The 17,187-nt window shown below is 50.2% G+C and overlaps 1 protein-coding gene across 2 annotated transcripts in view; it reads left to right on the top strand.

Moving 5' to 3' along the window:
* PAX7 (paired box 7) overlaps positions 1-17,187 on the top strand; it is a 119,976-nt gene that overhangs the window by 68,847 nt on the left and 33,942 nt on the right. For both annotated transcript variants that reach the window (XM_066636957.1, XM_066636956.1), the window contains exons 6-7: positions 5,792-5,957; positions 6,791-6,987. In XM_066636957.1, coding sequence (XP_066493054.1) covers positions 5,792-5,957; positions 6,791-6,987 — 363 coding nt within the window. The remainder of the gene's footprint in view (positions 1-5,791; positions 5,958-6,790; positions 6,988-17,187) is intronic.

Raw genomic sequence — 17,187 nt, 5'->3', positions numbered from 1 at the left:
AGGCTCCTTGGGTAGGTGGGTTTTAAGAAGAGATTTGAAATTGGCCTTATACCATCAGAAAGGATGTCTGTTTATAATTGTCTCTCAATTCCGTTGCCATTCATTCATTCATTCATTCATATCTTGTTTATCTCCTTCATGAGCATTCAAAGCCGCATTCCATTTGCAAAACCTCCACCTTTTGTTGAGAATACAGCCAACATTGTCATGGGGCAAGGCTCTGGGTTCGGTTTGCCCTTTGTAACAAAATGGAACTTGGCTCACTCACTTGAGACATCTAAATTTGTTCTGTATTGTCATTAATATGATCTCTATCTTAGGTCTTTCTGCTTCTGGCACATTATGGTCCAGATGGCAGAAGTTCATCTTTATAGGGATCTTCTCCAAAGAAGTTTTGCAATGCAGGATATTGTGCTTGTATTGTCCCCCCAGAGTTACTGCCAGTAGCCCTCCATGGCTTGAGACTGGGTCCTTTTCCAGCCTCATCTGTAGATGCTGCCAGAGATTAAAAACAGGACCTTCCCTAACACCAAGTGGTAGTCCTTTCCTTCTGACATTGCCCCCTTTAGTGGTAGAGAAGACTTCAACTTTTGAGTTGCAAGATTGATTTGGGGGCGGAGTTTGGGAAGAACCTAGAGATCAAGGAAGAAGAAGGACTGGCAGACAGAGCCTGGTGAATGATGGAGCCTATGGGCTTCTCAGGCAGGTTGGACTGAGTTGGCAATTCCAGAAACAATGTTTTTGTTTTGGGTTATCTGTTGTTTAAATAGCCCACTCTGTGTACATGCCACTTTGCTGTCCCTACCCATCTGTAAACAGGCTGGGAGGGGTGGGAGAGACTGCAAGAGAGCCGGGACAGAAGTGGCAAGAAGGAGGAGGGTCAAGCACAGCAGCTGGGAGGCTTTCCAGGATGACCAGATCTTTGCAGCCCTACTCAGAAATAGTCCCACTGTAGCCAGCCATTCAGTGAGGCTTCCCCCTCCCCACCAGCCATGGTGGAAAGCGTGATCACTATGAGATGCCTTCCCCCGCAGCTTCTCCACCTGTTTTTTCCCCCTCCAGTCAATCATAAGGCAAGTGCCCCTTGGGTTCTTCCTCCTGCTCTCCCTCAGCCAATAAAAATCCCAGACTGTCCATCCTGTGTCCAATGATCATGCATTCCTTCCTTCCTATCACAGATGAGCAAAAGAGCTTTCTCCTGCCTCCCCCCTCCTGCTCGAATTTATTAACCCTTTCCTGTCTCCATGCTGGCACTCCCTGCTGCTCGCCCGGTTTGAATTATGGCCCCATGAGGTTTTTCATGATGCAAAAACAGCAAGCAAGCACACCCAGGCACAGGCAGACTCGAGTCAGCATGTGTGGGGATGAGTGCCGAGTCCGGGGGGCCCTGGCTCGAGTCTTTGTCAGAGTCTGCCATGCGCGCAACTCATGAGTTGCCGAGTAACCCAAAATCAGGCATTTTTGTGACTCGAGTTTGAGACACTGACTCGAGTTCCTGACTCTGATAAACAGCCCTGTAGACTGTGGCGATGCAGAGTGTGGGGAAGGCTGCAGTTAGGAGTCAGGCCCAGTGTGGGCCCTGGAGAGGCTTGGAAACAAAATGCCATCAAATAGACAGTGCAAAATGGCCCATGAAGTTCTTGGAATCTGCGGCGTCAGATGCCTTGGTTCAGGCTGTGGACCCCACACCCAAGGTGGACAGGATTGATGCCCCAGCGGCAAAAACCTCTGCCTCAGGGCTGCTGCCTCCTCCTCTTCCTCGCCCCTTTCCCAGCTCCACACTGCAGGGCTGGTGTCTGAAGCCGTTGGCCTTCCTTCGGGATTAGCAGGGGTTTTTTTGGTAACTGAATCCCCCTGGCAGAAGAATCTTTTAGTGGCTGGTAAAACCTTAACTGTAGTGAAGTGAAAACAGGTTCCCTTTGAAGTGAGTCTTGCATTGCCCTTTTGACGCTCTATCCTGTATATTTTAACCACCAACAACATGATTTATAAGCATTTAAAAAAATAGTCTCATGGCCGAGAAGGAAACGATGCCTGGGTGAAGCACCGGGGTGGATTTTGAATCTTCTTCGGGGTTTTGCTTCCCTGGCCCCCCCTTCCTCTCCCAGCAGTGGGGGAGCAGCATAGGAGGATGCGGAATGAATCTGTCTGGGTCTCCACATGTATCACTTTTTGTGAGTGAGGGGAGAGAGAGGGCTGAGAGATTTGCAGGGGGGAAGGGGTGGAGAGTGAAAAATGATTAGATGAGTACATGGAAGATGCACTGCTTGAGTGGCAGTGCCACTGTCACAAACGTGCCATAAAGCGTGTCTGCAGCCCTCAGCACTGGTGCTAGGGCCGGTGGACCGCCGCTGCTCCGTGGTCGTGCAGACCGCTGGGTGCGGAAAGGTTAGATGGGGGAGTGGAGGGAGGCCGGAAGGAGGCATTCCTGGGTGGGGAGGAGATGCCAGGGGAAGGAGTGGGGCGGGAGGGAGGCGGGACCGGTAGAGCAAAGTTCCATCCAATCCTGAGCCTCCTTGTTGGACTGCCAGCCCAGCTCAGAGCCTCTTGATTCTACGACAACCCTTGGGTCGCTTACCCAGGGAAAGGGGACAAATGTCCCCTTCTCCTGAGGAGCTGCCAGTGTTGCCCAGGTTGCGCTTGGGATGCAGTGGTAGCCATTTTCGGTGCCATTGCGGTCTCACGTGCTGGGCAGCTCAAGATCAGGCTGTCAGTTGTTGGGAACAGACCCAATGATGAAAGTGGATTTTCTTTACATCATCCTTGAGGTTCCCAGAGTTATCCAATCTAACCCTTTGCCGTTGTTGAAAATCCACGTATGATCATCAGAGCTTTGCTAGATATGAGCAAATGCCAGATGCTTTCTGAAAGCCTGCAAGCAAGGCGACATCCCTTCGCCTGCTGTTTGTCCCCTGCAAGTGGTGTGTGTGTGTGTGGAACACTTGAACTCCATTTAGTCATCGAGGCAACTGGCTGCTGACCATCTACTCTCCATGAATTGGTCTGAATTCATTTTAAAACTGTATATCTTGCGGCAGTGAGTTCTGCAAGCTAAGTATACATTGTGCCTTTCATGCAGCAACCAGTCACCAACATCATTGGATGACCCATCACGGCAATGTTGATTCTAAACTTTACTATCATGCAAAGGGCATGCCTGCTCCTTTTTAATGTCCATTCCCAGGGTCCTGTTGGAAGAGGGGGATCGAAAAGTGGAGGTGACCAAACCAGTTTTGGTGCCTAATGTGGATCCTCTGTCCAAGCAGAGCCACTTTTCCTCCACTCCTGGGGCACATGTTTGCGATGCTGACACCAACCACCAACCTGCACCCATATCGCCATGTGTGGAATGGCAGTGAAAGATTCCCACGGGCTGGAACATGATATGGCTGCCATCTCTCCCAAGCTGCATTTTGAATTAATGCTGTCATCCGTTCATCCGGCAGTCAAAGCAAGTGCAGATGTGGTGGGATTCCTCGCCCAAGAAACCTGACTTTTTTCCATGACGCATCTCAGCCTGCCTTGCTTTTCCCCTCCTCCTCCCCCTGCTCCTTCTCTTTCCACCACCCTAGTCCAGTTTATTTTTTGGGTATTAAGCTGACTCTTCTCCAGGATCTTTCCCACCATTTACTGACACAGAAGTCTCTCTAAGCTCTGCAATTTCTTGGCACTGGAACCTCCAAAGTCTGACTTGGGTGTGCCAAGGGGGAGAGAATGTGTGCTGTTCAGCTACCTCAGTGGCAATGATCACATAAACATTTCCCTGGAGAATCCCCAAGTCCAGTCCCAGCACTTCAAAGTACCAAGACTGGGGAAAAAGTTCTCTCTGCCTGGCTCTTTGAAGACCTGCTGCCAGGTTTGGCAAAATGGACGAATGACTGCCTGTTGTGGCATAAGACAGCTGGTATATGTCTCCTGGCACGATCTGGAGAGACTTCAGGTTTTCTGTTTTCAAGCAGCCCAGAAAGAGAGCACAGACATGGCATTCACAAAGTCTCCAGTTCAGTTCCTCAAATCTCCAGCTGAGCTGGTGTCATGTAGTGGCAAAGAGACGGAGCCGGGAATCAGAATTCCTCCAATTGGCATCTCTGCTTTCCCATGAATTCTCACCAGGTGGCCCTGGGCCCCTCCCTCCCTCTCAGTCTTCCCCATCTGTAATATGGGTTCAGTTATACTATCCTTACAGAGCAGTTGTAGAATTCCATCAATATAATACCTGCAAAGCACCCTGCATGCTCAGGAAGCACCACGATGCATTAAAAGAAGGACTGGTGCCTATATATACCATATATAAAGGGAAATTTTGAAGTGAATTTCAGGGCTCCTCCCAAGGAGGCGTATCACAGCTTTGCGCGGCCCCCACTTTTCCTTCTCAGTCCCAACCTGCCTTTAAGGTGCTTAAATTCTTTGCATTGATTTGGCCATTCCCCAGACTGGACTCCACTGCCCAGTGGAGACTTTCTCTCTACTCTTGGTTTTCTTTTTTTCTTATTTTTTTTTGTTCAGTCTTACCCTGCGCATGTGTCCCCCCCCCCCCCCGCCCCAGTCCTTGGTTGCTGTGAAATTCAATCATGTTTCTTAGCCCTTCAGCCCCCGGAGAACCCAGCAGCTGCATTCTCAACTGTCTCGAAAGCTCAGCCACATATTTCTCAGCAAACCCTCCACCATTATCACCATCACAGCCCACCCCATTCCTTCTCAAACAGGGGGCTGGTCCAGAGAGCATTCAGATTTCAAAATAATGAGTCAAATCTTAGATTTCAGCTGGATTGCGGCATGTAGATGAAGGGGTTGAAATAAAATTAACAGACAGAACATGCCAAGACTTTTGTGGTGTGGGGACAATAGGGGGAAATCTTTACATACAGCTGAGTGTGTTGGTTGTTGTTGGCAACCTTCAGTCTCGGAAGACTATGGTATTGCGCTCTGAATGGTGGTTCTGGCACAGCGTCTAGTGTGGCTGAAAAGGCCGATTCGGGAGTGAGAATCCCTTCCACACTGGGAGCAAGTGTAGTGTGTCCCTGGTCTGTCTCCCTGGCTATGGGCCTTCCTTCTTTGCCTCTTTGCCGCAGACTGTTGGCCAAGTGTCTCTTCAAACTGGGAAAGGCCATGCTGCACAGCCTGCCTCCAAGCGGGCCGCTCAGAGGCCAGGGTTTCCCACCTGTTGAGGTCCACTCCTAAGGCCTTCAGATCCCTCTTGCAGATGACCTTGTATCGCAGCTGTGGTCTACCTGTAGGGCGCTTTCCTTGCACGAGTTCTCCATAGAGGAGATCCTTTGGGATCCGGCCAAAGTGTGTTGTGTGTTGGTATATGTGCAACAAGGACATGCTGAAAGGAAAGGGGGGAGGTTCTATTATTGACCAATATTGGCTGTGCCATTCCTCCAATAGGTTGTCAGGGCAGACAGTAGTTGGCCTCTGGCCACTAGTGGGCCAAGTAGGCCCATAGAATGACTGGCAGGTGGGCTCTAATCCACAAATTAGACTCAACCTGCCTTCTTTAGCTTTATATTTTGACTCTGCATTAGCTGACTGTGGAAATATGGCTACCCATGCAAGGAGGTTGAAGCCTGCTGGTAGTCGGGATGAGTGGCAGCCCGTCGTGTAGCTGTGTGAGGCCATCTTATGTGACAGGTTTGGGGAAGGAGCCACAGCTCATTGGAGGAGCCTGTGACCTGCATGCCAACGACCCCTTTGAGCTGCTTGCTTCCTGCCATGGCTCAGTGGTGAGTCACATCCTGGGCGGCTTCTCTGTGCTCACCTGTCTCCTCTTTCCTCTCCTGGCTCCTAGGTGTGGTTCAGCAACCGAAGAGCACGGTGGCGCAAGCAGGCCGGAGCCAACCAGCTGGCAGCTTTTAATCACCTGCTGCCAGGGGGCTTCCCACCTACTGGGATGCCGACTTTGCCCCCCTATCAGCTGCCAGATTCGACCTACCCAACCACCACCATTTCCCAAGGTGAGCGCACAGGGCTCACTCGAGTCTTGTCTGTCAGTAGCACTGCCAATTGTGTGTGTGTGTGTCCCCATGGTTTGTTCATGTCCTCATCCGTCATATCCTTGCTGATTCTCATCTGCTGTCTCCTCCTCCTCCCCTACATAATGTCAACTTGATCTCTAGACAGACCCCTTGATTATGAACATACTAAATTCACTTGTGGTTAGAGACCAGAGGTCAAGGCAGGTGACTGTCCTCGCCTGTCCATAGCTCTGCCACCCTGATGCCTTAAGATGCAAGAGTTTTCCCTGTGAAAAGGGCAAGTCCAGTTTCTCTCGCATCAGAACTCCCCTTGTATGAAGAGTGCCCTGCCATATCTCAAGATCCTGTGCAAGGTTTTCCCTTCAGTCAGATCCCTTTCCTCTGTGTGCACACCCTTTTCACAGCCCTCCTGCTTAGAACCCCCCTTGGCTCTCAAGACTCTGTAGGAAGGGCTCCCCGCAGCCAAAGGAACCTTCCAGTTCCTCTCAGCCAAACTCTGTATGCAGACCTGCCCCCCTACATCGAGGCCCCTCCTAACCCATGTATTGGGCCCCCCATATGAGTATTTTCCCCTAGCCAATTGGACTTTCCTACTGCCCTCTCAGCTCTGATTTTCAATAGGGCAATCAGCCGTTAAAATCAAAACGCATACAGACACTGCACGTTACTTCCGTCTGTGTAGAGGCCTTGACACTCTGGAAGAGCTTCCGTTGGACCATCTCCATGTCACCTCAGTTGTTTCCCAGTGGAACCCAATGATGGTTGTGGGTGATCTGACCACAGCTTCTAACAAGTACTTCTTTTCCCTGCAGACGGGGGCAGCACAGTCCACAGACCCCAGCCTCTCCCGCCATCCACCATGCACCAGGGAGGGTTGGCAGCTGCCGCTGCTGACTCAAGCTCTGCTTATGGTGCTCGGCACACTTTCTCCAGCTACTCTGACAGTTTCATGAACCCTGCAGCTCCAGCAAACCACATGAACCCTGTCAGCAATGGCCTGTCGCCACAGGTAGGTCGCCCATGGCGTGTTAATCTTCTCTAGCCTGAAAATGCTTATAGAACTTCACTCTGTGCTCCAAAGTTTAAACCAGTTTCTGATCTGTACAGTTCCCATTACTCCCAACCAAGGTTCCTGGGAAATGCAGTTCTCCTAAGGGGCCAAGGATCGCTAACAAAGATTCGTTCATTTACTGGTAATATCAATGGTGTTCCTTCAGATGCTCCGTCATGGTGGTGACTAGAGAGGGGATGTTTTATGAGAGGGGGAGTACCATGTTTTTGAAACAGCTTTCATTGGATGACCACTTGGTGCCAGTGTTCTTACTGTACCTAGATACCAAATTCAGTCCATCTTATTTTTTCCAGTTTCCCATTGGTAGGACTCTACTCGCTATTGTTTTATTTTCCCAGCACTTGCTGCTATCTGTTAAAATATAGACATTCCACCCAGTTACAAATTGTTCCAAAGTGTATGCCATTTTGAATCACATTTGTTCAGGAAGTTGAAGCATCAAAACTTGGGATCCAGTTAAGTGTCATATGTATTCTTTAAACTCTCCCAATCCAGTTGAAACGCTTAATCTCAAAAGCAGTCTGATAACCTAGTCGGACTCTTTGAACTGGTTTTAAGTCAACCTCAGTACATTTCAGGCAGAATAAGATTGAGCACCTTTGTGCTCAAAGTGTGGGAAAATAAACCATGAAACATACAAGTATGAGCCAAGTGCCTGAGACGGAACCCTGGATTTTGAACAGTTACTTTTTGGGAGGGGGGAGGTTAAAACTTTGGATTCATGTTGAAAAAAGAGATCTAACAAGTGTTAAATTTTAGTTAACAATTCCCTAAAAATAACTCTCTTGACGGGCCTTAGGTTCAACTTCGGGATCACTTTGTCTCCCTTTTCTTGTTGAAGAAGCAAGAAATCAGACTTGAAAATCCCATGGTCATCAACCCCTGGCTTGTGAAACTTGTTAGCATCCACTCAGACGTAGAGGCCAGAAGGTTGCGTGTTGCCTGACTGCTTCCTAAAGCAGCTGTTGATACTCTTTGCCCGTCCGTTGTCTGTGTCCATTAGACAATACCACGTCCATACTCACTGCTGTTTCCCTCTTGAGGAGCGGGAGAAAAGCAACAAGTCTTGCTGTGATTCTCAGAATGCTTCTCATGAAAATGCTCATGAAAATGCTTCTGCCACACTTTCGAACTTGGCACGCAACACTTTGAAAAGTAAAAAAATCTCAAAAAAAATCTGCATTTCAAATGTGAAACTCGCATTTTTCCTTTTCCTCAGGATGTTGATGAGCTTATGGTGTTGGGATATCACAGATGTGAGATCCTGTTTTTGGCAGTGGCTGAATTCATGAAGATCCCCAACTCTCTGGGGCAGTAGCAATTCACAATTCCTAGCGTGGGATTCTGAAGGAATAAACAAACAAAATAACAAGGGTGACCCCGAATGTTTCTTTTAATGCAACACATTTCAAGTCAGGAGTGCACTAAAATGAAATTGACTGTCCTTTGAATGAGACAGTCTTCTGTCTTAAAAATGTGTCTGCAATAAGAAGCTTCCAGGTTCACCTGGTCCCTGCTGGAGGCTGTGTGGTTTTCTAAATAACCTGTTGATGTTCGTTTTCACGATGCCTGAAATCTTTAAGAGATGACCAGTAGTTGCCAGGAGGCCAATGGGAGAGGTGGTGGCCTAGATGCCCAGCTTTTGTTGTCAGCTGTTGACTGGGCACTCTTGGAGACAGGTTGTCAGCAGCATAGTTACAGAGAGGTTGCCAGTCCGTATTGCAGATGCTGCAGTGTGCCCCTTCCACTCGCCATCAGAAAATGCCACCTCTTGTAGTTATGCTACTCCTAAGTGTGATGGGCTGTGTGAAGCTGGTGCAGGAGTTTACAGTGGTAAACTCCCCTGGTTTGCATGCAGAAAGTCCTGGGTTCAATTTGTAGCAGCATCTCTAGGTAGGCCTGGAAAAGACCCCTTACCTGCAACCCTGGGAAGCAGTGGCCTGTCAGTGTTTGGTGCTACTAAGCTTGGTGGCCTAAGACTGTGAGTTGGTAGGAGAAGCTTCTGAAGAAACCCAGGCAAAGAAGGGAAGAAATGTGGCTTGCGGATCGGCCCTGCCACCCGTCTGAAGGTCGGAATTTTTGACAAAGAACTTGTTCCTACATGGCGCTAAGCTGCGGCAATGAATTCTGATCCTCGCCAGCCCAACCCTTGCAAATTTGTGAGTGGGCAGGGCTTTTCCTTTCAGGGGGGAAAACGGGAAATCCTTAATGCGTCTCCCTGTGCAACCGTAATGCCAGGATGTTCCCAATCTGCTTTGAGGGATGGAAAGATTAAGAATAATAAAAAAAATGGCAATAAAATATGTGTGAACGCGGGGGTAATTGTGGACAAATGCGGCATTCAAATTCATTTTTTCAGCTCTTTTACACACCATTTCAATCTTATTTTCTGCCTGTTAATGAGATCTTGTTGGCTAGGGTGGGCAGAGCTGCCCAGTTTTTCTTGGGTAATTGCACATAATTTCCTACCATGAGTGATTTGCATCTGATCTCTTTTTTTTCTAATTCTTTTGCTATTTAACCCCTCCCCCCTTTTCTGCTCTCCCTCCTTCCCAAATCTCTCCTTCCTCCCCTCCCTTCTACTGGTCTGGCAAGACTCATTTTAAATGCTTATTATAGTCACAGACACTTGGACAAAAAGAGAGAGAAATGAGACAGAGACCGTCCATGTCAAGAGATGAGCGGATGCAGTCGCTCTGAAGCTCACGCTGGGTTTCTGTGACACGACCTCTCCGACAGCTGCTGGAGACCACTGTGGTCGGAGGTCTTGCTTGCCTGAGCTGGCGACGGCAAGGGGGGTCTGTTTGAGTGCACCCCTAATGCATAAAGCACTTGCATTGGGAGAGCAGGTGTGGGGTACAGTGAGGTGGGGCAGACCCCCAGTTCAGCAGGTGTCTTTCTCAATGCCCATTGCCAAAATTCTGTAGGGTTTTGGTGCTCAGGAATAGGGAGAACCAGGGGTTTAATTTCAGAACCTTGTTGCAGGCAGAGATAAAAGCAGGGGCCACAATTCAGTGTTCTGGCAGGATCTGGATGTGGGGGTGACTTCTAGCTCAGTGGTCAGTCCACACCATCCCTGCAGAAGATCCAAGGATCTGTCCCTAACAGATTGTGTCAGTTCCACAACGAAGCAGGGTGGAGCGAGCCCCCCAGGTGGCAATCTTCAAGGACAATAACTGCAGCCCTGAGTCTCACCACCCCATGAATGGCTCACAGTGGGAGAGAAGGAATATGGGGGGCGGTCAAAATGGCCGCCATGACTTGCTGGCTCAAGCCCCATGCCCTGACACACTCCCCCCCACCCTTCCAGCCCTTTCGCTAGGTGAGGGGGGCTGAAACAGTTGGGGTGAGGACTCTTGTCCTCTCTGAGGAAACTTCACTGTCTTTTTCACCAAGTGTGAAACTGCACGTGTGATTTCTCAAAAACAGTCCCCTCTCCATTTCACCAAGGCGTTGAGAGAGGCAGACTGGAGAGTCCAGCTCCTTAGGACCCCTTCCCCCACTGAAGCTTTACCAAGATCCCTCTGGCAAGCCCAGTATCAAATAGAGCTCTCCCTCAGTCAACTTTTAACCTACATGATCCCACAAAGCTGGTATTTCTTTCCAGTAAACTTTTCTTTCTCTGCCCCCCCGCCCCCACAAACCCCAAGCCATCTGCTCTTGTCAGTTAGATGCCTCAACTATGGGCAGTGGGAAAACGAGAGTAAAACATGACTGCTTTTCTCGTGTGAAAAGAGAAGCGTTTATTTTTCTGGTTGGGGCAGGCTCTTCCATCAGCGCAGTCAAGAATGCCTCAGCCTTTACTTTCCAAATGGGAGACTTTCTGAAGTTTTAGAAACTGGTCAACAAGTAGAAGCAGCTCTGTTTTTTGGAGGGAGAGGAGGAGGTTAAAGGAGCTTGCCCCAAGGTGGCTTCTAAGCCGGAAGGATGTTCTGGCTGGTGGAAACAGACCAGGATGGGCGTTGAGGTGTTCCTTCTCAGCCCTAGGTGTTTTGGGGTTCAGGCCAAAGGGGGTCCATCCAGTCCACTAGCCTCCTGCAGTGGCCTACCAGTAGCCCACTAGCAGGCAGTGAAGGTGTACATCTCACCCATCATTGCTCTCCTGCAGCTGGCATTCAGGGGATTAACTTCCTCTGAACCTGGAGGTTCCAAGCATAGCCATTGTGACTTGTAGCTATTCACAGACGTGACCTTCTTGAATTTTTCTATTCCCCTTTTTAAGGCCATCAAAGTTGGAGACCATCCCGTCTTGCGACAGTGAGTTCCATAAATTCATCATGCATTGTGTGGAGTCTGTCCTTTCGTCCATCTTGAATCTTCCACCAGTCATTTTCCCTGGGGGACCTGTTGTTCTAGGGTTATTAGAGCAACCTCTCTCACTCTCTCAACCTCTCTCTCACTCTCTCTTTCCACACTGTGCATCTTTTTATAAGCCCCCAACATGATTGTTTCTCCTTATAAGGAAGATGCTCCATCCTGTTGCACACGTTACCTGCCTTCTGTGCCTTTTTTGGCTCCACAAGAGCAATACAACCCTCATTAATCCCCCCCCCCACACACACACACACATGATACCAGTGTAGAAAATGGTCCTTCAGGATAGGATGTTTGCAGTTCACTGATCTCAAGCATCAGGAAATGTGGCTCTGAGGCCACACTCCAGTCCAGCTGATGGACTTCCTAACAGTTGTTCCTGCTGGATGAGACTCGGGTTTCCTTCACCTGGGCCAGATGGAAGGTGTTTGTGCTCCAGGCATCTCCCAGTAGCTCATTCTCTCTGGAACCCCTTGGGGTCCAGGATTGTTGCCTATAGAAGTTATTGCATCTCAGTAACTTCCTTCCATGACCTGGAAACTTATTCTCCAAGGTAATACTATGAACCTCCTTATAGATGAAATAGACATTTTAAGCACACAAGAACAATCAGGTCTAAGGTCCACTGATTCCTGCATCCTGTTTCCATGGGTGACCATCCAGATGTGTATGGGAAGCTCACATGGGGGCATGAAGTCCATAGCCCACCCCTATTGTCTTTCGCCAGCACCTATTATTCTGTGGTGTACTGCTTCTAACCATGGAGGCTCAATTAGTAACCAGCAATAGACTGGTCCTTCATGAATTTGCCCAAAGTCCCCTCAACATCATGTAAGCTAGTGGCTGTCCCCCAAGTCTTGTGGCAGCAAATTCTTTACTTTGATTTTGCATGGTGTGTAGAAGTTTTTATTTCCTTGTATCTGTCCTGAATTTCCTACCAAATGTATTCCTTGGACACTGTCATTTGGCTCTAACTTTCCCAAGCAAGACCCCCCACCTCTTTTTCACACTGTGCTGATTTTCTACACTTGGGAGTAAGTCCCGTTGAGGTCTGTGGGGCTTTCTTCTGAGCAAAGAGTGCCAGCTGCACCCCTTTTGAGCTGCCTTTTTTTCTAAAGTAAGAAGCTCCAAACACTGCAGCTGCTCCATTGCCCTGATCATTTTGGTTGTCTCTTAACATAAGAACACAAGAACAGCCCCACTGGATCAGGCCAAAGGCCCATCTAGTCCAGCTTCCTGTATCTCACAGCGGCCCACCAACTGCCCCAGGGAGCACACCAGATCACAAGAGACCTGCAAGGCTTCCTGGGAATTGTAGTTAAGAACATAAGAACAGCCCCACTGGATCAGGCCAAAGGCCCATCTAGTCCAGCTTCCTGTATCTCACAGTGGCCCACCAAATGCCCCAGGGAGCACACCAGATAACAAGAGACCTGCAAGGCCTCCTGGGAATTGTAGTTAAGAACATAAGAATAGCCCCACTGGATCAGGCCATAGGCCCATCTAGTCCAGCTTCCTGTATCTCACAGCGGCCCACCAACTGCCCCAGGGAGCACACCAGATCACAAGAGACCTGCAAGGCCTCCTGGGAATTGTAGTTAAGAACATAAGAACAGCCCCACTGGATCAGGCCATAGGCCCATCTAATCCAGCTTCCTGTATCTCACAGCGGCCCACCAAATGCCCCAGGGAGCACACCAGATAACAAGAGACCTGCATCCTGGTGCCCTCCCTTGCATCGACGCAGCCCATTTCTAAAATCAGGAGGTTGCACATACACATCATGGCTTGTAACCTGTAATGGATTTTTCCTCCAGAAATTTGTCCAATCCACTTTTAAAGGCATCTAGGCCAGATGCCATCACCACATCCTGTGGCAAGGAGTTCCGCAGACCAACTGCATCTTCTGCATCTTTTCTTGGGTCTATGCCTTCTTTTGGACAATTTTGTTTTCTCGCTCCTTAATGCATAGTTCTGAATATTTACTTTACAGTGTGAAACCCTAAGGCCCAAAGAACACTTTGTCTTGAGGGGGTTGAGCTTCACACTGCATCCCAACCACAAATCATGTTGAAAAAGCATGGAATTTCTTCTTGCTGAGCCCAGGCTGGCACTCTCTCTCTCTCTCTCTCTCTCTCTCTGTGCCAGGCTGTTAAGAGTGACTGAGATGCTGCCTTGGCCAAGAGACATGCACTGTGGCGAATTGAAATGCAGAATTTTTGTCTCCTTTATGTGATTAATAAGGGGACCCGAGAGACGAGTCAGGCAGGGCAGATAGAGAGGGAGAGAAAATGAGAGATTAACAATTAATGCCGAAGCGAGGACCATGGCAGGCAGTGCTGGGCGACCTCTGGAATTCAGAGGCGGCTGCGCTTTTGACAGGCTGCAATAACTCAGGGAGAGCTGGGAGCCAGGAGAGGAACCGCAGTGGCCCTGGTGGGGGTGGCTGGAGAAACATCTTTGGAACAGGCGGCCAAGGAGATAGAAATAGGGCAAGGATAGAAGGATATTTTTAAAAATCTGGACTGCAGAGAGAGAGCCTCAGTGCACAGGTGTAGTCTACCTCTGATGACCCCTTAAGGACCGCTTAGCCTCCAGATTCAGCCTCCCTTCCCTCCAATGAGTAAAGAACCTCCTGCAAGTCTGTGTTAAGAGCCCTGCCAGGGAGCTGTTTATAACCCCTGTGAAAGTAAGCTTGCTACCCCCCTAGGATAGCAGCCGCCTTAATCTATTCAAGAAGGGCTGCTTTATTGCAGCTTAAAGAGAGATGGTGAAGTGGCAGTTACAAGTTTAGACAAATTCACAGAAAGGTCTGTCAACTACTATTAGCCACAAGAGCAAAAGAGAACCTCCATATTGTAGATTATAGGGAAGAGGAGAGGGCTTTGTGTCCTGTTTGTGGGATCCCCTTGGAACATCTGCTGAGCCACTACTGGAAGTGGGATGGGGGAGCGATGGGACATTCACTGATCCAGCAGGTCTCTTATGCAGCCAGAAGTCTGAGGAATGGAACTTCCAAGTTTAGAGGCAGTTACTCGGGAATGCATGATGTTTGGGGGGGGGGGACACAATAAGGAATTGCTGGCTGATGCCTTCATGTCCTTGCTTCTGTGCTTCCTGTAGCCACCTGGCTGTCAACTGCCAGAAGCAGGATGTAGCACTAAATGATTCTGAACCCGGTCCGGCAAAGTTCCCAGCCCCTGCAAAGGAAGAGCACAAGACAGGCTTGGCAGAATTGACAGTGAACACAGAGACTCAGCAGGGGGCCAGCCATTATCGGGTGCTGATGAAGCCCCCCCTGAACCATCTCTCTCCTGTTTGACAAGCATGGAGGAGAACTGGGTCTTCTCCCAACCCAGAGAGAAGATCAGCCATCCTGGCGGGTTCTGTGGTCAGCAAATGAGTAAATTGATCAAAGGTGTGGACTGCTGGGTCTCTGACGATAAGGCTGGTCTTTAAGCTTATCTGGTTTGGGAAATGAGAGGGATCTCATTGCAATCAATAAAAGGCCTGAAAAGAGATCATGAGCAACTGAAAGGGGGGTGAGATAGAGAGAGGGAGGGAGGGAGGGAGGGAGGGAGGTGCCTGGAGAGGGGGAGCGAATGATCTAATCTCAGTTGAGCAGCAAAAGGAAAATCCGCACTCCACTCCTGGGAATTGCACAAAGGGAAATAAACAATGTTTCTCTTCCACACTGCCGCCCCCCCCCTCCTAATTTCAAGGAAGCTGTTCCTGGCCTGAGCTCTCTGTGGGCTGATTAGCAGCTGGTTGGACTGGGAAAGGTCCCGCTCCAGCCTTCTGGAACAAAGAAACAATTGCCGAGAGATGGGCACCAGGCAGGGGCAGGTGGGCCTCCACAGTCCGGACTTGCCTGACTGAGGTGCACTCCCGGGACCTCCCAAGCATTCCCCAATAGGCTTCATGCATAGAGTCCCTGCTTTGCATTCAGAAGCTCCCAGTTCAATTCCTGACAGCATTTCCAGAGAGTGCCTGGAAAGCCCCTTTTTGTCAGCCCGAAATGCCGGCATTACTGCCAGGACAAACATTCCAGTCATCAGTGGAACGATTCTTGAAAACTATGAATGACTGGCTGAGTAGAGGGAGGCAGGATATGGAGGAAGGTTGAGACCCTCCTGCTGAGTACAGGGGAAGGATGCACAGAATCCACCAGCTGATTCTCCACGGTTGGGGGCTCCATGGAGAGAGGGCACCACAGAGGACACTGGATAAGTACTGGCCATACTGGAGAATATTGAGGAGCCCTGCTTGGTGAAATGCAGGTGTATCTATTCCAGCGTCATCCTCCAGAGGTTGGAAGCCCACAGCCAAGACATCTCAAGCCCCTTGGAACATCTGCTGGACCACTACTGGAAGTGGGATGGGGGAGCGATGGGACATTCACTGATCCAGCAGGTCTCTTATGCAGCCAGAAGTCTGAGGAATGGACCTTCCAAGTTTAGAGGCAGTTACTCTGGAATGCATGATGTTGGGGGGGGGGGGAACGATAGGGAATTGCCTCAGTCTGGACCATAGTCTGATGAGCATGAGATGCCTTGGAGAGAGTTTACTGCCTCTTACAATGGAGGCTTGAAAGAATGTTGAAGGAAGCTTTTCCCTGCTGGATCTGGCCCATCTAGCTGAGCACCCCCCTTCCCACAGGGGCCCACCAACTGCCTCTGGGAAGCCTGCAGACAGGAGAGAAAGGCAGGCCCCTCTCCTGTCGTGGCTCCCAAAATGCTCTGTCTAGGCTGGATGCTGCTAAGTCCACCTAAGAACATAAGAAGTACCAGAGCAGGCTGGCAGGTCCCCTGAGGCAAGCCCCTTCCAGCTTTCACACACCAGGTCCTCCTAGAAGGCCCACAGTGAGAAAGCACCAGTCCTTCCCCTGCTTTGACCCCCTGACCCCTGGTGGACTCAGGCTGCTGCATGTTCAGGCCCTGGGCCAGGGTTCTGGTCACAGGCATTGCTGAAGCTGTGAGGTGGCCTGCCTCTGGTGAGCCATCTGGCTGGCAGGGCTCCCACAGTGGCTCTCAGGCTGGGGTCTTCTCCAGAGACGGCCTGCCTCCAGGCTCAGTCTGCTCTGCAAAACCTCCTGACCCCTGGCAGACAGGTGGGAAGAAGTTGCCCACATCGGTTCTGTGAGCCCCATTTTTGCTGATGGGCAAGGTCTCTGTCAGGCCTCAGCCAGAGAAAGCGCGCAAGAGCCTCAACAGGAGAGGTGTCGGGGTTTGAACCTGAGGCCTTCTGCAAAGCAGGTGATCCGGAAGCCGACCTGCGTGGATCTGTGACCGTTGGGCTGGTCTTGTGTCCTCAGGTGGCGCACCCAGCAATGGGTGGGCCTTTCATGTCCAGGGGCAGCCTGCCACTAATGCCAGCGGAGGAGAACTCTGGCCACTGTTGGGAGTAGGAACACTGGCCTGACTCAGCCCAGGGGCAAGCACAGCTGCCCCAGAGATGCCCATGCCTCCCCACTCCCCCAGCCTCTGCCGCCTCGTGCTCCCTTCCCTCCTCGCCCAGGCTGCTCTCCATTTGATGTGAGGAGAGCTGTCTGCTGCTCGGGCGGGCGCGTCTCTGCCGAGAAGGGATCAGAAGTTTCAGCGCGCGCTCGGCGCCTCTCCTTTGATCCATGTCCTGAGGCCTGCTTGACGGCAGGGAAAAAACCGCGGAGACAAAACCAGTCACTCAAAGTGATTCCTGACGACTGTCTCCTTGCGATAAGGAAGCGCTGTGTGTCTCGGGTGCCCCCCCGCCCCTCTTTTTAATACCTCTCCTCTGTGCCGTCAGAAGCAGGGCTGCCGCTTTCTCCGCGGAGGAGAGGTGGGA

The sequence above is a fragment of the Tiliqua scincoides genome, chromosome 9 (genome assembly GCF_035046505.1).
Source record: "Tiliqua scincoides isolate rTilSci1 chromosome 9, rTilSci1.hap2, whole genome shotgun sequence".
NCBI lineage: Eukaryota > Metazoa > Chordata > Lepidosauria > Squamata > Scincidae > Tiliqua > Tiliqua scincoides.
The sequence above is the reverse complement of the archived record's forward strand: the minus strand, read 5'-3'. Positions and strand labels throughout refer to the sequence as shown.